We start from the raw sequence: 20,814 nt of genomic DNA on the forward strand, positions 1-20,814 counted from the left end.
TGGACTACATTGCCTATATGGAATAAATTATACCCAAGGCCCAAGAAGGGCTGGCCCAAAATTAAAGGTGAGAGCATATGAAATCCTAGTAGGGAAGAAATGTGTGTTGCCCCTACGATGCGAGGTGAAGGCATAAGTTCTATAGCACGATGTTGAGTCGGAGTTTTGGGCGAGCTTGCGAGGTGAAGGCATAAGTTCTATAACACGATGTTGAGTCGGAGTTTTGCGCGAGCAAAAGCTCATTTTACCTAAAAATTCATTAAATACTACGTGCCAAACTAAGAGGTAATTAGATTAAAAATCATAATGAAACTTGCATATAAATTGGGTGTTCACTCAAATTTTTACTCCCTAATATATTTTAGTAAAATACGTAATCATACGAGTCAAAATCCCTCTTATAACTTGCTTATATCATCTTGATAAAAAAGAAAAAAACTTGCTTACATCATCAAACTAACTCGAATATTATTCGGTCCTTTTTTGTAAATAAAATATTCATTCCTATATATATAAGCCTGCATTTGTTGATATATAAATATGAGCAAAATTTATCTCTTGCATTCCTCAATAAATAAAATAAAAAATATCTTAAAAATTGATCTATATGATTATACTTCTAATTGTACATAATAAAAGTTGAGGTCCAAAATTAATTTTCCTCATAACTCATAAATAATACATTTTAATTACACAACAATAAGAGATGAATTTGGTTAAACTTTTTTTTTTTAATTTTAAAATTATAGATTTTTGGCCAATTAAACAATATGTATTATTGTATTCCATTACTTTGCACATCTACCCCTCAAACATACCCTTTTTACATCTTCGGTTCATGGCATAAAACATCACACACAGCGATTAACCTATAAGTACATACGACGAACACAATATTTTGTACATATATATACATACATATAAACGGCTGTGTATATTTTAACCAACATCCTTTTTCTCCTCCGTTACCTCATGGATTGAATTACATCACAGGCGATCTCTCTTTCTCTCGAACCACGACGGGTTGTTTTTCTAGGGTTTTGTGAAGTCGAAGTTCGATTGAACTTGTGTTCGATTGTAGGGTTTTACTCGTTTTAAGATTGAAGGAAGGATCTCTGGCTAATTTCATTTCTTTCACCGGGGGTTCTATCAATTAACCGGTGGTTCAAAGTCTTTCGTTGAAAATTACCGCCACGCTGGTTTCTAATTTAGTCCTTTGATTGAGGTTAGAGCTGTTTTCCTTGTTCCAAAATATTGATTATTGTTTTGTTTTGACGCCTTCTCATTATTAGGCCGATGTTTTGACAACAAAATTTGTGCCTATTGTATAAATTATGTTTTTAAGGGTTTATTTGTTTGTTTATCTTTTTTAATTCATGTTATTTGCCAGAAAAGTGAAGAGCGGAAGTAGATGATTTATGTTTTAGAAATATGCCGACTGTAGTTGTTGGGATATGAAGGTTTATGTTGCTCGTTTAGCACTAACAGAAAAGGAAGAAATCTTGTTGACACTTTTTCCTTAGTGGTCGCCAATGGATAAAATTATGAATTAAGTAAATGTGTTGATAATTGTGTTTGATATTTGCCGAGCTTGGAAGATAGTGTTAAGCTGCAACACTGATGACCTATTTTGGATTCTTGAGTTTGGTTTTATTTAAGGAATCTGATTGGAAGTATTTGGACTACTAAAAAGAGCTGTTGGACTCTTTGAGTTATTATGCTCAAGTTATGGAGCACTCTTGTTCATCATGGTATTGTGTATCATACTCAATTCTCTTCAGGTTCAAACATGCCAGGTTCCAATAATTCCTTGCTTTTCTCGGCAATTCTTGTGGCATGATTAAATAAGATAATATGGCAGTGTTCTAAGTAATCTCATATAGGAGAAGGGTGAGAGTAACATACATCAAGAAATCTATCCATATGATGTTTCTTGATAAGTGTATATATATATATACATACATACACACAGGTCCCCTCCGAATGATTCGAACCCTTGTCCATCTAGTTCATAGATGCAAAGTGCTACAAACAAGCTACCTTGTCTTGTCAATATGTTTATTGATAAATATGATTTTTTGTTGTTGGAAGTTCAAATTTCATGCATCTTTGTATCTTCAGTACTTACTTTAGTTGAGGCAACAAATTCTGTAGTAATTTTTGGACACTAAAACCACAATATTAATCTTAAGTGGTGTATCTAGAACGCATCTGATTGAACTTGAATGATTGCTAGCATGGACTTGAATGCTTCCCCTGAACCAGAAGAGGATGAAGTGTATCCTGGCTCACACTCGGAAGAAGATAACGCGCCAGAAGAACGAGTTGAGTACAAACATGTGGAACATGGCGAGAGTGCTGTTCAGTTATTACGCCGGGTATTACTCTTCTCTAATTTATTTGTGCCTAATATTTAGCAAGGTAGTTTCTGATTCTATCTCTACTAGTTTTTAGATAATCGTAGCATATTATCATTGCAGCACGCGTGGTGTCCGGCTCTGATATTAAATATTTCTTGGGTTATATGCAAATTTAAGTAATTGAGTGTATAAATTTAGCTTAGTAAAATTCCAGTCATTTGGTTGTTGGTTTTGATTTTTTTTTCCAAGGTTTCAGGTTTGTACTGATTTTCTGAAGTTGCAATTCGTGAACATATTATCATTGCAGACATTGGCGTTATTAACAAAGTCCTGCTCTAGGATAACGATAATCAAATTTAAGTAATTGACTGTACTACTTTAGCAGAGTAATTCCAGGCTCCAGCTACTCGGTTGTTGGTCTTGGCCTGGTCAATATTATGCGTAATAAGATCACAAGATTTTGGGTAGTATCTTTTGACTCTGATTATGAGTATGCTCTGCTGCTTGTTCATTTATTTGATCTTGACAAGTGAAGCAGAACTATTAATAAACAGTATGTTGGATGCCTTTTGAAGTTTGAACCCACATGTTATTTTCTGCTAGATACTGGTGCAAGCTCCTGCTTGGTATGATTAAAAGAAGCAATAATGTTATGTGTGACTTGGTGTACTGGCCTTGAAGCACTGGCTATAGGGTATAATCACCCTCAGTTATGTGTGAGCTAAAATGCTATCCAACTACTGTAATGCCACCTCCAGTCGAAAGGGTGTGGGTGTGTGGGTGGAAGGGGGAGATTCCCCCAGGCCTGGGGACACGCCATTTCTCTCGTGCAACTCCACTTTTTTTTTTCTTCATTCTTTGGATGTTTTTATTGTTTTTTTTTAATTCTAAAAAAAGTAAAATGAAACTTTTATTTTATATGTTGCATATAATTTATAAATTAAAAAAAATAATGTTTATTATTATTTTTTATTGTTATTGTTGTTGTTGTTATTATCCAATGCCCCCCCCCCCCCCCCCCCCGGTTCGACTGAAGATGCCCTAAGTTTGTATACCACCTGTTGTAATGAGTATGAACTATGTCTTAATAGAGGCTCTGTCTCTTCCTTTTATTCACCTTTTCTGTAGATGCCGCAACTTGGTTTCTTTACCTGTCTATCTTAGGCTAACCATAAGTTTCTGAACCATTTAACTGGTAAAATACAATAAAACCCCAATTACATCATTCAGCTTTCTTGCAATAAATATAGGAAAACAAGGAGAACTTTACAAAAAGCCTATTTTCTGAATAGTGTGTTTGGCATATGTTTTGATATAAATCCGATGTAAAACTTGGAATCATCAATGAGTTTGTACTTTTATCCCAGGAGCGTCAGGAAAGGATGCGACGAATGCAAAGACAACCTCCTGATGAAAGACAATCCTATGGACATCAGTCAACTGGGTATCAAGTAAAAAGACAGAGACCTAATAGTATACTTCCTCCAGGTACATCATTGGCCAATTATGTTTCGTTTGGCCAACTATGTTTCATGGACATGTTAATATCCATAGTTCTCTATCAGTTGCTATTTTGACAGTGCAATTTATGTGTCTAACATGACAGGTTGGTTGGACTGCCCTGCATGTGGAAGCGACATAGGTTGTTTGATCCCTTCAAAAGTCCCTTTAGATGATAGATTCAATGAGTTAATTCCCCCGGGTAAAAGATACTCATTTAGGCAGGTGAGCCATCTACAGAGAGTTACAGGAAGAAAGGTGAGCAAATTTTGTCCTACTTATTTATTTCTTGCTGATTTTTTTTTTAAATACAATTGATTGTTGATACTCATTTTAGCTGCTGAAAACGTAATATGATATGATGGTCATAAACTGTACAATTGGTTATATGAAATGTGATTTTTGGTACCGCACCCCTGCAAGATCAGAGAACTTTAATGACCAACTCTGGAAGTAGGGTTGAATTAAACGGAGTCCAGAAGCCATATGACCGTTTTTGAAGGGCATCTTTCAGTTTAAACATGCATACATGTGGTCTTCTTGACCAATTATTGTTATGCATATCCATATTTTCTTTGTTTGAAAGTCCGTGCAGGCTGAGGTATTAATTTCAGGTTTTTCTTCACTTTCTTTACCTTTTGGATTTGTGGATGCATTGCATTGATCAGCATGAATGTTTATCTGCAGAATTAACTTGTGTATATCATTTACTGGAAATCACTTGACTAATCTTTTTTCCTTAGTGTAACAGATTGAAGCTAATCTTTTTAGCTCCATCACAATTATTGCTAGCAATTTTTGCAGACTCACTTTGTCTCTTACTCGTTTAAAAATTATGTTTTAGAACGAGTGGAAAAAAAGTGAAGATGTTCATCCATGTAGTACGATTAAGAAAACATAATTGGTGTGTGTGTCTCTGTTTAGTGTTGGGGGTGGATAAGTGTAATTGAAAGAAATATGGAGTTTGCAAATACTAAAAGACTAAATAGTTTCTCTGAAAAAACTGTATTCCAAGTAATGCTAACTATATCGCATACAATATCATCACTATCATCATCATCCGTTTTATGCAGTTATGCTAAATCTCTATTGCCATATGGTAGGTATACCATAATGCCTCCATTTCACAGTTTTAGAAGACTTAAGTAGTGGCTACTGGTAGGCTAGTGCCTAGAGCGTGGTGCATGATTTTAATTTTCTGTTCAATATTTTCAGATTGCTTTGATGATTGATCTGACCAATTCAACTAGATACTATAATGTGCACGATTGGACGAAAGAAGGTATTAAGCATGTGAAGGTATGTATTTCTACACTTTGCTTCCTTGGATAATAATTTATTGTTCCCAACATGTTTCGACTTGTGATTCTTCAGCTCCTGATAAGTCCTTCTAATTCAGATTGCATGCAAGGGGCGTGATTCAGTTCCTGAGCCTGAAGCTGTAAATAAGTTTTTTTATGAGGTAAATATCTTTCAGACCCATTGCTCTGCATAACCCTAATATTTCTAGGGTCGCTTCTAATGTCCGTGTAACAAGAAAGCATGAGGATTATTCCACAACATTGATGTAGAAGTTATATTTGTGTGGCCCATGTAGACATCATCGGAATGTTAATGTGAATATGGTCTTTCATATTGGATGCATTTTTTAGACTGGTAAGTAGGAACTGGAGCTAAATAGAATCAACAATTTGATCCCTAACCTTTTATATGGTATACATCTTTTTGTTTTACTGTACTTGTGATATATGCATGTTCTGTCCCTCCTAATCGTGGCAAGTCCTTCTGCGAAAAGTGGTGTGAAGAATTGGCCATTAAAAATGGTATTTTCTTGAAGCAGAATTAACCAGAGAGAAAAGCTCCAGGTGTATGTGTTCTCGGGCTTTTATGTATGTCCTGTCATAAGTCTGTATTATAATCTATATGACAAATTGCAGAACACAGGTGCTCTGTTTTCTTGATTCCTTTTTTCTAGTAGTGATACATCTTCTTAGTGCAAAGAAAAACATTTAGAACATCCCCAGAAAATTAGAAGAAAGTTGTATGTATGTCCTGTCACAAGTCTACGTTGTAATTTATATGAGAGATTACAGCCTATCAGTGCTCTGTTTTATTGATTCGCTATTTCTAGGAATGGTATATTCTTTTAGTTAGAAGGAAGATGGGATGATCCATTAACTTAGAAGAAATCTCTTATGGTACTGTATTTTGAAGCAAGATAGCCATAAAATAATCATCGGTTGCTTAGAGCCCTTTTTATAAGTTGACTGAAAGACTTCAGTTTCACAAAAAAAAAAAAAACAAAAAAAAAAAGAAAACTGCAAGCCAGAAGCACAAAACATGCTTTTACTATTTTGGTTGTTGAATTCAACTTTTGCTACTTTATGTTGAGGTAGTTGTAGGAACTGATTGGTCAAACCAACAAAGTTGATGATTGTTGCTTCATGGTAATCACACTATTAAGTCAACTTCGTAGGTGAGGGAGTTTGTCAGAGATTTGAGGGAAGCCTCATCTCGAAAGTATCTATTTCCCATATCCGAGCCAAAACATGCTATTCTATCTAGTATCAACTTCATATATATATATATATATATATATATATATATATATTTGTGGATTTCCTTCCATTTTATTCATATACTAACAGCATGCTGGAGCATACCAACGTTATCAAATGTTTCTTTCTCACAAGAACATCTTTTGCTTCCAGATTTCCTGAACTATAGACATTAAGAGTGGTCATATGTTTTTATCAGGTTTCACAATTTCTGGCTCGGCAAAAGAAAGAAAAGAAGTTTGTTTTTGTTCATTGCACGCATGGGCATAATCGTACTGGATATATGATTGTCCACTATCTTATGCGTACACTGCCTATATCTGTCTCCCAGGTGAGCTATCATTATATATTCCTTCATTTGTTCGCAGTGTGACAATGGTATGTCTCAATTTTTCTTTTTTCTATGAAGGCAATAAAAACATTTGCTGATGCACGTCCACCGGGGATATACAAACCTGATTATATTGATGCCTTGTACAAGTTCTATCATGAGAAGAAGCCGGATATGGCTGTTTGCCCTCCAACTCCAGATTGGAAAAGGTCTTCTGAGCTTGATCTCAATGGTGATGCAATGCCAGATGATGATGACGATGATAGGGATTATGTAGCTCCTCCAGATGTATGTTTTTTTTTTTCTTAAAATACACCTCCTGTTTTGTACTGGTGGTCTTTGATGAACATTGTAGATGAAATTATTGAAGTTGACACTACCACTGAGCTAAGTTAGTATCTTAAGAACTTGTGGCTCATTCATGGTACTTGAATTTGTTGCTGAGTTGTAGTCATCAGTGTCGTTCCTTTTATTGAACTTGGGAATGTGTAATATATTTCAGGAGAGTCACGAAACACAGGTGGTCATGACAAATGATGATATATTGGGAGATACAATCCCTGTTGACCAAGAAAAAGCAATGCGGAATTTCTGCTATCAAGTTATGGGTTTGTCAATAGAGGTTGGTTACATGGAAGTCACTTATTTCGATTTTTTGCCCGACACTGTGTATCAAATGATATTCAATAATTTATGCTCTGGTTTCTACTATGGATGCTTAAAATTTGCAAAATATGCTTTATAGAGCTGCTGTGTTCAGTTCTGCTGATTCATTGTTGCTCATGTCATGTCTATCTAATTTATTTACAGACTGGTAATAGTAAAGCTCAGCATTTTCCTGGCTCACATCCAGTTTCTCTCGACAGGTTGGTCAACTTCTTCCTAATTTTTATGTAAATGGTTGTGGTTTGGTTACTCATACGCGCTTTTCTGGTTCTGGACATGTTCATGTTCTTCATATGTTTTGAGATCTCTTTTATAGCAGTCCAGGGGCTATCTTGTTCAGTCTGTTTTTGAAGTAAAGAATTGTGTAGGAAGCACCAATAAATCTTGACAACGTGTTAAATTTTGATTTTATTTGTCAACTTGGGCTAGTCTTGTCATTCAAATAACTGCAGAACATCACTTGTTCACCTTTTCTAGTGTAAAGATCTTGGACTATATTTTTAATGGAGTTTGCCACTTTCGACGACATTGGATCTCATGACATCATCGTAAAAGCTCCAGTTTGGGTGGTTGGGGATGATGTTATTTCACTTTTTGTTGTCTGCGGTTCATGTTGCTGATTTAGGACTCTTTTTGATGTGGGTTTGCATCAGCTTGAATGTAGAAGTATATATGGAAAAATCAAAGGATGGAGGCTTGGAACAACTTCTTATTGATAGAGAAGACCTTGTGAGTTCATAAAAAGCCTTAGGTAGAGAAAGCAGAAGGAAGCTAGTGAATTATGGTTCCATACTTGTCATTCTCAATTTATGTTCTTACGATAGAAAGTCACGGGCAAACGGAGAGTATTGTAGAAAAGCTAAACGAAATATATTAATCCAGACAAAGATGATATTATTGAATAGCCCACTCTCTTATATAGAGATATAAGGAAGAATTACCCATGACATGACAAATCTTCTAAGATAGACATGACCTAACTGACATAGATTCCGAACCTAAACAGATTCTAAATATATTCTAATACTCCGCTCAAGCTGTAACAACTTGTAGACACAAAGGAATGCAGCACTCAATCTCAAGCTGGTGCATATCTTAGTTTGGTAGACAAAATAGACGCAGAATAAGACAGATAGTGAATCCAGTCACGATAAGCTGGCACGCAGATAATCCAGTCATTGTCATTTGGGCCTTACATACAATTATTTTTCCAATATACTTCTCACCACTGCGAAATCTGTCAAATTGAAGAGTTTCCAAAAACATGAATTCCACATCCTTACAAGTATTTTAACTCATACGTTTCCGTGACACCATGAACCGTTTTAGTTAAGTAGTTAGAGCGAAAATAGAAACAAAATTTTGATGACGCCATTTAATTATGGGGATCATTCTTGCCTACTGCATCACTTGTCTAATATCCGGACATTAATGATAGTGACGGATTAAAATGCTATCACATCTTGATTGAAGAAATTGGCGTGGGCTTGAATGTACCTTGAATTTGATTTTTGGTAGCTTGAAGGTCATTTCTTTTACGTAAAATTAGTAATTTTGTTATTGCATATGGTAATGACTTGGTGATCATTTATACATACAGGGACAACTTACAATTGTTAAGGCAACGTTATTATTATGCGACATGGAAGGCTGATGGAACAAGATATATGATGCTTATCACTATTGATGGTTGTTATTTGGTAGATAGGCATTTCAATTTTCGGAGGCTCCAGATGCGATTTCCTTGCAGACATGAAGTATGTATCCCTATTTCCTTTTTAAAAGATCTGGACATCTTCATTGATAGCATTGCAAATGTAATTGTTCTTTCCTCTGATATTTGAATTTGTGTAATATAATTTCTCCAGAAGGGAATGACTGAGAAACTGTTTCATCATTTCACTTTACTGGATGGAGAGATGATAATTGACACTGCGCCTGACACAGGGAAGAAAGAAAGAAGATATCTTATCTATGATATGATGGCCATTAATCACATGTCCATTATAGAGGTAACATGTAACCTTCATCGACTTTCTTATTCTTGATCATTTATTTTTGAGAAACTGTAAGTCGTATGGAGCGCATGGAATGAATTTTCAGATTCTTCTACGAACCCTTACCATCTCTTTATTGTCATGATGATGCTGATGGTAATAATAATAATAATAATAATTAATATATATATATATATATATATATATATATATATATATATATATATATATATATATATATATATATATATATATATATATATATATATATTTGTTTGTTTTTTCAACTATCTCTTTGCTCAACAGTTGGTGTAGCTCAGATGTTCCACTATCTTAAAGTTGGTTTTTATAGAACTCAATTGCATGAGAGAATATAAAGGTGTCATGAAAGATTTTGGGTTCTTATGTTGGCTTCTATAAACTTCATTGGACGCGAATATTCTAACATGTGATGTGTGTTCACTCGGTTTAAAACAAGTGATCTCTAGAGACTTGTGCAAATGCAGTTGGCAATGATGATTATGCTTTGTAGGTGAAATAGTTTCTTCCGTTACTCTGCATGATAACTTTTGGGGAGAATTGGACACCAATATCTTAGTTTCTTTTCTTTCTTTTTATCTTAGCCTCACAAATAAATATTTCTTATACCTCAATGTTTGTTTTATTTTATTCACGATGATGGAATCAGCAAATTAAGCATTGCTGCTAGTGGGTATAAAAGCTTATAACTTATTTTCAACTGATGTTAATTAATCTTTGATAGTGAGAAGTGAAAATTGTATCAACTTGCAACCATTTTTTCTGCTAGCCTCAGTTAGCCTGGCCCATATGACAAGGGTATTTGAGCAAGTTGAACACATGACATTTAAGCGTATAATCATGCAGCTTTTTTCTCTAGAAATGTTGCATTCAGCAACGGTTGGTTTCTGCTTGAAAGGCAATGGCTATGTACTGTTGAGGAATATTTATCACTTTTTTGCAGTTTGATATTCATTATTTGGTATCTGGGAACTCATCAAATGAGCACTATGAATAATTATGTGATATTTTGTATTTTCCCTGTGAAAAACTGAATATAATTTATCATGTTGCTGCTGATGATTTATCATTTAACAGTATTATCCATGTATATAGCCTAATAAGCAAAGGAATGAGCATCTAGTCTTTTCCAATAGTTGAACAGTTGTAATCTAGAACCTTTTTGTTGTTTTTTCATGATTTTATGGTTCTAGATGAGAATGCTTCTTTGTAACACAAATATGCTTACATGCAGAGACCGTTTTATGAACGTTGGAAAATGCTCGAGAGAGATGTAATCGAACCTCGGAATTTCGAAAGACTAATGATAAATCAAAACCCAAATTATCCAACTTCATATTATAAATATGAATTGGAACCTTTCAGGGTTTGTAATCATTTAACTTTAACATATTTTTCTTTCTGCTCCCTCTGTTTCTGTCTCTTTTATCTATCTATTGCTGAGTTCTCATGGGACTGCCTAAACTTGATAGGTAAGGAGAAAATCGTTTTGGCTGCTTTCTACCGTTACAAAACTTTTGAAGGAGTTTATTCCAAAGCTTTCTCATGAAGCAGATGGTCTTATATTTCAGGTGCTTGGGTAATTGCATTACTATTTTGTCTATCTTGATCACCCATCATGCCTAAACTATAGAGATTAAAGTCGCTCATTTGATTTTGCCTAACAATGTCTGTCTGTTGACATTGAACTGAAAAATGAAAAGAAAATGTTTTAAAATTAGTGCATAATGAGTTAATGAATATTTCACTGTTCGTGTATTAGGTCCTGAGGTGCTGTGTACCCAATTTTTGTTTATAAATGGACTATTTAATAGTAGGTGGATTATGTTAGTCAATAACAGTAGTTATCCATTGTCTTTGCATTGCCAGGGCTGGGATGATCCTTATGTTACTCGAACGCATGAGGGCCTCTTGAAGTGGAAATACCCAGAAATGAATTCAGTGGATTTTCTCTTTGAGGTTGCCACCACTATTGGGATTTTTATCTTCCCTCTCTTTGCTATGCAAAATAGTTGGTTGCCACTTTCTCTGTTTGTGTTGTATCCTACTCACTATAAACAAATTTTTATGCGCTATTGTTTATTTTATTATGCTAACAGGTGGTTGACAACCGCCAATTACTTTATCTGTTCGAGCGAGGAAAGAAGAAATTGATGCACAATAGGGTTGTTTTCCCTGGTTAGTAGTTCATTTGTTATTTTCTAATGCTCTTATAGCTGTGCACCTTATTTAGTGTAGAAAGTCCTACTTCCTTCAGCTGATTAGTTAATTGTACCATATACTATTGTTTCTATATTGACTTCAGGATGATCTGGTTAAATTTTGAACAGTAGAATAAATACAGGTTTTCGACGTCTCTGATTAGATCCTACTCTTTTGGTGCTGCAATTGATATCTAAATTTCTAATTATTGATTTGTACGGAATCCTTGTTGTACTTTTCTCTGAAGTGACAGTTGTGCCTCAAATTTATTTGTTGGGATGGAAATTGTATGTTGTCATAGTATTAGACAATTTTTTTAAATTTAATTGTTACAGATGTCCCTTTGTACTGTTTCACTGTCATTTCTGATAAATTTTCCACTTCTATAGACCCTTAGTTTTGTGGCTCGCATTCTTGTTTATATTGCCTCACTTCTTTCTTATTCTGCTTTTTATTTTCTTTTTCTCCGTACTCTTGATAATTTTCATCCCATTATTTTAACAGATGGCTCTGATACCTCAACGTATTCGGGTAAGATAATTGAGTGTTCTTGGGATAAAGAGCAAGATGCATGGGTGTGTATGAGGATCAGGCCGGATAAAGGAAACCCAAATGAATTTAACACCTACAGGAAGGTAGACATTATACGTCATATCTCACTTATATTTTGTTTCCTAGTTACTTGAAAATGCTGTTGAATAAAATGTTATGGTGCCAAATCTGGAAAACAGGTGATGAAAAGTATAAAGGACAATATCACAGAGGATGTATTGTTGAACGATATCAATGAAATCATCCGCCTGCCAATGTACGCAGATAGAATACAGCACGAGAGCAAAGCCCACAACCATAACTCGTCACGTCGTAGGTGATGAATTATTTAATACGCGGTGGACGCAATGGCGATCTTGCAAATGTCAGGCTTTGGTTCTTTTTCATGGATAGTCTTTCTCTAGATTGTAGGGATAGTTACTGGATGAACTTTGTATATTATTATTATTGTTTCTTAGCTGCAGTTTTTCTTTTTTCCATCTTAAATAGTCGTCAGTTAAATTTCTCCAAAGATGTAGATTTTAGTTTAAATTTTAGCTGTTATTGTGGAATATGAACTTAAGACATCTGATATCAGCTTTTTTGCTGTGAGGGTGACGGAGTTCTTGTCAGTGTTTCGGTGTTGAAGACAAGTATTTGTGTTAAATTTCATGATCTGTGTATGACTGACTAGTTTATTATGGAATATGGATAACTTGCTAAGAAACGTGTTGAAGATCCATTTTCCTGTGTTTTCAGACGGAATATTTGTATAGGAGGCCAAAGGTAAAACAAAGAAGTTTGAGATGCATGATTCGATGCTGAGTCGTTTCTTTATGGAATGTTCTTCTGTATAAGCCGACCCCTTTTTTCTACGTGATCTCTTTCATAACTTAGTCCAGATGATATGTTCCTAATTGAAATTGATAAACTCATTCAACACATTATTTAGAAAATCGGTTTTTGCATTTCTTGGGTTATCGGCTACATTCTCTTTTCTACCATGCCAAATGGCTTTTTTGTTTTTCAAAAGATTCGGACACAAGAACGGTGGAACAAGCTTCAGGTTATTGTCTGAAAATGAATTCTTCCTCAATGTTGAGGCCATCTTTTTCTCGCATCTTGCACATTGGGTAAAAGATGGTTTTTTATATTCTTCAAGGTGTTGGTGCAAAACTAGTAGATACATAGTAAATGATTAAAAGTAGCTAACCACTCTTGAAATTACTTATCTTTGAAGATAATGATATCCTTTCTTCTTTTTTTTTCCCGCAATCGAATGTTATGTAAAATCTACGCATTCTAAAAGACTCTTTCTCCAGTAGCATAGAGATTCCAAAAGATAGTTGTTGCAAAATACAAACATGCAGTGAGAGTTAAGAATGCTTGGAAAGATCCTAGCCACTGTACAAAGAACCCTGCTCCGATTGTACTGATTATTGCTGCCAATGTTCCAGCTGAATTTGAAATTCCTATAACAAAACAAAACAAAAATTCACTTTTAAAGTAATTGCACGATAAACTGAAGAGCAAGACTAATTAAGGCAATGATGTTTGATCAGACAAATGAGGGATCTTATACCATGAAGAAATCCTGCATATTGTGGTGCAATATCCTGATCAAACAATCAAAAAAAAAATGATTAATTTGATCCGCTACAAGGTTGTTGGTAATAAGCACTATTAACTAATTATTGATTAAGACAATAACCAAATCCAAATGTGTTAATTGAACTATAACGAGACAACAACTTACATGCATATTTAACAAAAATCCAGCTTGACTGAAAGAGCTCAAACTGAGGGCCATAGTCATAAATATGGCTGCAACCGTAGGCGTCGTGACATAGTTCAAGCAGAGTAATGCAACCCCAGGACCCATAAAACCAATTGACTGCAATATAAGCATTTAACCGATAAGTATAACATCAATAGCACAACTAAAATATTAGTAGATTAAACCAATTTTTTTTTATTTTTTTTTATTTAGAATAATATTTACCTGCATCATTTTCCTGACTGATGTTATTGAATAATCTGATTTGATTAAATAATCCGAGGTTGCCCCAGCAACATAGCCAGATATAGCCATTGTTCCCCATGGAACTGCACTAAACCAAGCTGCTTGTTTCAAGTTTACACCGAAAACCTAATACAGCCCCAGTAAATAAATAATATTAGCAACATCATTAGTACTCTGCCATCATTAAGACAATATATTTGAGGTTTTTCGAGTAACATAACCTCGAGATCATTTTTATCTGAATAATTTCTACGAAAATAGTGAAAAATGAAATCTTTATTTTATCTTTCTTTTGTTAGTCTCGTTATAGCTAACATGAAAAGGTCCAAATAGAAACCGAAGCAGAACAGAGAAATGTATAAATGCAATACTACTCACAGTTTTAAAATAAACCGGCATCCATGATAGAAGAACGAAGTACCCCTGGCATTGAAGAGCATATGCATCAGATTTTCTTAAATGTAAAATCAGCAAAGTGAAACCGAGAAAAAAAGAAAAGAAAACTAACCCAATTATTAGTGACATTAGCCAAGACTATAGCCCATGTCGGCAATTTAGAGAAAAGTAGGGCTAGGGAGGGAAGCTTGCCCTTAATCGCATGAGAATCGGATTTCCCAGCTTGAATTAACCTCAACTCTGCTTTACTGATTGAAGTGCTGTCTTGTGGGTCGTTTTCGACTCTAAAAATCCACGTCAATAACCAGACATATCCAAGAAAAGAAAATAGCACAAAAGGGCCAGAAATTCCGATAGTCGACATTGCGAGTGGACTTACAACCAATCCCACAACATTTCCAAGCTGAAAACCTCCCATAGACATTCCAACAGCTGTCGCTCTCTCGTTGGACGGAAACCATCTAACGAGAACAACATTATATATTAGTATACACAATGCACATTTGATTATTAATCTGAAAAAATGGTTTTTTTTTTATTTTTAGTTTTTATTATTACCTAGAAATAAGGTTATTCATGGAGGGTAGAGCAACACCCTCGGCCAGGCCGAAGAAAACACGAACGGCGAAAAGGCTGACAGTAGAGTGACTTGCAGCCAATGGAGTGAGGAGAGTAGCTAAAGACCATAAAGCAGCACCCCATCCGATAACTCTTTTTCCACCGTATTTATCGACTAATGCTCCACCGATTACCGACGAAAACATATATCCCCATAGAAAAGATGACTATGCATCAAACATGTACAATCATATTATCAGCATTCATTTTCTTTGACAACAACCCAAATACCCAATACACAAAATGAAGCCTTTACCATCATAAACACAATCAATTTATCATAAATAAATGCAATCAATTTAATTTTCCAAATGTGACGAAAAAATCAAATTGCTTTCCACATATATTCAACAAAAAAAAATTGAAAATTGAAAAAAAAAAATTGGGTACCTGGACAATCCCTAAAAAATAGCTGTCCCAGCCATGTTCGGCGGCAAGAGGAACAATGGCGACCGACATCACAACTCTATCTGCATTACATAAACACATGACACCGGCCACCAGCGCCACCACTTTGAACCTCTCCGCCGTCATGACTCCGCCCCTCCGCAAAAAAGGCCCTCTCTCTAAACCCTCAGCCGTGCGCACAACAACAGTTCAGCCACTCCTCTTCTTCTCATTCTACACAATAAACCAACACTCTCTTCTTCTTCTTGCTGAGTTCTGCTCACGCGTCAATGAAAAAGGCGGCCATTTTTCTTCAAGAAATTGCGGAATCCAATTACCTAAGGAATTGAGATTTTCGGAAACTGATCGGACAGAGATGGAAAGTGGGGTGGTGTGAATCGTATAAAATAAAATATTGGTATGAATTTAGCTGTGATTTCGTTGGCGTAACGCATGCCATCAGACAGAAGACTTGTTAATCATCATATGGCAACAAAATAATATATAGAGAGAGAGATTTGGAAAATTATACACGACATATATATAATATAATGTGATTGCCTGATCGTGGAAATTGGTATACTTGAATTCTTGGTGAGGATTAAGTGAAATTAAATTTTGATTTTCCTAATTTTGAAAACAATTTATTAGTAAAAAGCGGTGATTTCAAATCATAATATATGTATTACAAATTTAATTATAATAAATAAAACACCATGTGTAATCTCAAGACATGGCTTTATGCAACACTGATGAGCCATTTGTTCAATGTGAATTTTGATATATTGGGTTGACATGGAAATTGTCGACAAGTTGTCGACAAAATCTATATATCCAATTATTATAATATTAAATTCAGATTAATTAAGCTGAAAAATTGGAAATGAATGTCTTACATTAGTGCAACCCATTACCCAAGTAATTGATACAAGTGCCAACGCCATCTCCTCTAAATCAAAGAACTTTTGTCAGCCACGTTTTTTAGATGCTACATCCGATCCGATAATCGAATGATATACATTTGATGACTTGAATCGTAAATCTACACATAATAACACACATACTCATATGTATATGATCTTAGTGGATATTCACTTATATAGAGATCTTCGGATTAAGATTGTCCGGTATTTTACATCGAATGTAACATCTCTTAGACAGTCAACCACATAAAATATTGTTAGCACGATTAATTGGTTCGTTTATGGGAGTAGGGATAATAATATGAAATAATAGGGAAAGACAATTCGAGTTGAACATAATTATCAATAAGGTGCCTAATTATAAATTACGTAATTATTAACAAATATTTGATTGATTTCTGTTAACGGGCCTACTAAATGGCCGGGCTTGCTTCGGATTAGAAGCATTTCAGGCTGACAGCAATTTCAAATTAATTAATAAGAAAATTCTGGTGAAATTATCCTTTTTGGGGTAGCAATAGAATTATTAGCTAGGTTATAAAGCCCATTGGAATTATTAGCTTTTATGGGCCATCTTTATCACATATGTTGGCCCTGAATTCAATTTTATTTGGAGCTCGTTGGTTATGGAGCTTTATATAGGCACACAATAATGAATCAAAAACCTTGTAAGGATCTAAAATCAGTAATCATAATGATAATCTTAGGATTTGAATATAGGATCAATGATTTATAATCTGTATTCTTCTTCTTGGGATTCCTTCACTCAATCTCTGTAGAATCATGCATGTTATGGAGATTATAAACACCATTATTATATTAATTAATTAAGGTTTGTGCAATGCTTTACTTTTGCTCTATTATTTTAAGATTTTTAGGTCTTCTAGCTACGAAAGCTGATACTTAACCTGAAACTAAAGTATCATTAATTAATTAATTAATTAATTATATACTCCTATATACACTTAATTTGGATCATGAGTTTAATGAGTAATCTTCGCATGTGTGGAAATTAGGATTTGAACCTGTGTTGCAGGCCTAGCTTAAGCTATATATATATGGAATAACCTGCACGCACGCAGAAGATGATTAATTTAATTTAACAAGATATATATAAAGATAATATCTACCTTCTCTTTTAGATTATTAATTCATTGCAATAATTATAACATATATATAATATAATGTAATACATTTTTAGGTCCAAAATGAGGGCTTCTTCTTTTTTGAGGTAGTGGATTTATGATTCAACACAATGTTCTTTATTAGACAAAATGCATTTTTGTGGGACCGATTAAATAAAGGGTTCAATATATTTTTTTTTTTTTCTCTCCTTATAATTAAATCACCATTTTACACATGTAGTTAATAATTGCATGTTCATGAACTCTTCATTTTTCATAAATACTAAAAAAAAATTATAATTATGATCCCAAAGCAATGAAAAATAATATAATGGCTCCCTAACTCTTCATTGTGTTTGTGATTATGAACAATTATTATAGATAAGAGTAAGACAACATTATTTGAGGAATAATGGCTCCCGCAATATTAGTGGAATCTATGGCGCACGCCTGCTTGCACTTGATTTCCTTATTATTAATTCCCTTCTTATTCATTTCTATAATTTGTATGAATATATTAGCTCAATTTTTGTCCTTCCAACATTAGTCTATACATATAGTATACTAATCTCTATCAATTGTTGGAATTTGTTTAGGCCCAATGGATTAAGTTATACTCAGTCCATATAATCGTCTTCATCTGAAACGGACCAACAACGAAGTCTAACAATACTTAAAAGTCCACTACTTCGGTCAGACCTTTGGAAGACTCTTGCCTTCGATGTTGATCATTGATTCTCACTGTTTGATCAGTGATACTCTCGTTGACGATGACGATGGTTGTACCTAAACGACCTTCTGCTTATGAAAGTATTCTACTTTACACACAACGTTCGACTTAAAATAAAGGATTCTACTTTATGTATGTGGCACTTTTTCTATTATTAAGAATTCAAGATGGAGGTCAAAATGGGAATAGGGCGAAGGTGGGACCTACACCCCCACAAAGAAGAGAATTTTTGTCTCAAATCTTTATCCATGGAATTATTATAAACTACATAAAACAAACGAGAACATGAAAAGACAAGCCTTAAGGTAGCAAGACAAATATTAAATACTTTATTTATTCTTTTATTTTATTTTTTTCTTGGTTAATTATAAATAAAAAAATAAAATAAAAAAGTAAAAGGCTAAGGACAGGGGCTCACTTTACGTCTAATTCCATGCACATCAAAAAAATACATCATACACCATCCCACATGGGTATGTTTTATATATGTTCACCTTTTTATTTATTTATTTATGTAATTTATAAATAAAATATTAATTTTCGGTTACATGAATGTGAATAAATGAGAGTTAATGGGCTCTCGTGATTTACAACCGAAAGAAGGTGGGCCCTGCGGCGGAATTCCGAACCGGCCGGCTTCTGTTACTCGTGACTTATAAGCGGCGAGTCACGGCCCACTATTTCCGAATTATCCCTGAAAATAAATTAGTAATTAATAACATAATAGAAATACTGTATTTAAATTAAAAAAATAAGGAATAAAATTTGTTGAAGGGTTTTATATTCCGAAGTGCAACATTGCGGTGACAATAAATATGAAATTAATTATCAGCATCGACATAAAAATAAATAGTTTAAAATAATTAAAACACAGAAGAGTCAGAAATTGACAGCCAGAAGATCAGCAGATAATAATTAAATACGTGTGCTTCAACATAATATATATTCATACCCAGATAGTACTCAGCATGCATGAGTATATTATATATATATATATATATATATATATAGTCTATACATACATTAACACACATAGACACACACTGACAAGTGACATGCATACACTGTAAAGTTGGTATCTATGTATATATACTTATGTGTGTATATATTATATATACACGAGGGGCACTCATGCAGCAATTAGTAATTTCCTGTGTGTGTGTGTGTAGAGTACGGACCACCTAAATTAATTAACTTCTCCCACATTTAATTTTTTTTTTAATTTCCTGATAATTAATAATTGGATTGTTCCTAGGCATATAGAGTCTGCGCCTCAGTCAGTGCAGTAATTAATATATGATAAATTTTGTGGTGTTAATTTTTAAAATATTTAATTGGAATCTTTATATGAGTATTAAACAATAGTAGAACATGCATATGTGATCTGAATTAATGAAACATGTAGAATTAGAGAAGATATATTTTACTAATGGATTAATTTCTGATAATCTTTTCCCATTTCATAATATTTCAGATAAAAATTCGATCGCTTTATTTTCTATACAAACTCGTGAAGATCAGTTTTTTTTTTTTTTCCCTTATGAATGAAAAATCCAACTATTTCATCAAATAAAAATAAATAAAAAGATAAACTTAATGGAGAAAGAAAAAGAAGAGAAAAAACTGATGAATGTTGAGAATGGCATGGTAATTTCATTTTCAGGGCGACTCCCCAGGAAACTCACTTTGGACTCATTCCAATTTGCTCACACTTATACTATTCACATATATTTTGAAAAAAAATATTTAATACATACTATATTTTTATTATATGAAATTGTAATATATATACTAGCTAGAGAAAAAAATGTATTCTACCAGAGAAAAATATCAAGATTCTTACGTATGTGGCTGGTTCAAACTTCAAATATTAAAAGTGGAAATGAAAAGGCATAATTAATTTCTCAACTTGATGCCTTTTCAATAATTTCTTCTCCAACCCAACTTTTTACATCGGAATTTATTAATTAATATACTTTTTTTAATTAATAATTTATAAAAGCATGCAATTATTTCCAACTCAAAAGTGCTTGTTTTTTTTACCTTTCCTAGTGCTGGTTTAGTGATGATCCTCAATATAAGAGTGATACATATATCATCATTTATAAGTTCATTTACTTATTAAGATAAGCTTGCCATTATATTATAATTTTATTATTTTTGAAATATTCCGATGGATGAATAAAATGCAGGGACGTATAAAAAAAAACCAGATATCATGTATACAAATTAGTAATAATGGTGGAATAAGGGAAGCTGAAAATAGCAATTTAGTTCCGAAATTGAGTGTGACATAGTTATGTTCCCCCTTGTTGGAACAGTGTTTGGCTGCGGTTATAATAAACCACAAATGGGAATTGGGGAAAAGTAAATTTGGATGGATTGAAATATGTATTTTAGCGGAAAATGCAAAAGCCACGGAATTAATA

General features: G+C 33.9%; 2 protein-coding genes across 3 annotated transcripts; one reads left to right on the forward strand and one right to left on the reverse strand.

The window, feature by feature from the left end:
- The first annotated feature begins 795 nt into the window (after positions 1 to 795).
- Positions 796 to 12,926, forward strand: LOC105970002 (mRNA capping enzyme family protein). 2 transcript variants are annotated; one of them, XM_012994780.2, is made up of 18 exons: positions 796 to 1,225; positions 2,237 to 2,378; positions 3,728 to 3,848; positions 3,967 to 4,118; positions 5,076 to 5,159; positions 5,260 to 5,322; positions 6,618 to 6,749; positions 6,828 to 7,037; positions 7,252 to 7,371; positions 7,560 to 7,615; positions 9,016 to 9,172; positions 9,284 to 9,427; positions 10,686 to 10,817; positions 10,924 to 11,022; positions 11,321 to 11,410; positions 11,551 to 11,629; positions 12,158 to 12,288; positions 12,385 to 12,926. In XM_012994780.2, the coding sequence occupies exons 2-18, from the start codon at positions 2,238 to 2,240 to the stop codon at positions 12,523 to 12,525; spliced, it is 2,052 nt and encodes a 683-aa protein (XP_012850234.2). In that variant the 5' UTR covers positions 796 to 1,225; position 2,237; the 3' UTR covers positions 12,526 to 12,926. The 2 variants fall into 2 exon arrangements, with proteins under 2 accessions (XP_012850234.2, XP_012850233.2); XM_012994779.2 differs by lacking the exon at positions 796 to 1,225 and having other exon boundaries at positions 2,226 to 2,378.
- Positions 12,927 to 13,379: 453 nt separating this feature from the next.
- On the reverse strand, positions 13,380 to 16,341 carry PHT4;2 (phosphate transporter 4;2). The gene is made up of 8 exons (XM_012994781.2): positions 15,612 to 16,341; positions 15,162 to 15,388; positions 14,716 to 15,064; positions 14,586 to 14,630; positions 14,187 to 14,333; positions 13,941 to 14,078; positions 13,767 to 13,800; positions 13,380 to 13,656 (listed from the first exon to the last, which is right to left on the reverse strand). The coding sequence occupies exons 1-8, from the start codon at positions 15,753 to 15,755 to the stop codon at positions 13,487 to 13,489; spliced, it is 1,254 nt and encodes a 417-aa protein (XP_012850235.2). The 5' UTR covers positions 15,756 to 16,341; the 3' UTR covers positions 13,380 to 13,486.
- Between the last annotated feature and the right edge of the window lie 4,473 nt (positions 16,342 to 20,814).

The sequence above is a fragment of the Erythranthe guttata genome, chromosome 12 (genome assembly GCF_056151865.1).
Source record: "Erythranthe guttata isolate IM_541 chromosome 12, IM_541, whole genome shotgun sequence".
Taxonomy (NCBI): domain Eukaryota; kingdom Viridiplantae; phylum Streptophyta; class Magnoliopsida; order Lamiales; family Phrymaceae; genus Erythranthe; species Erythranthe guttata.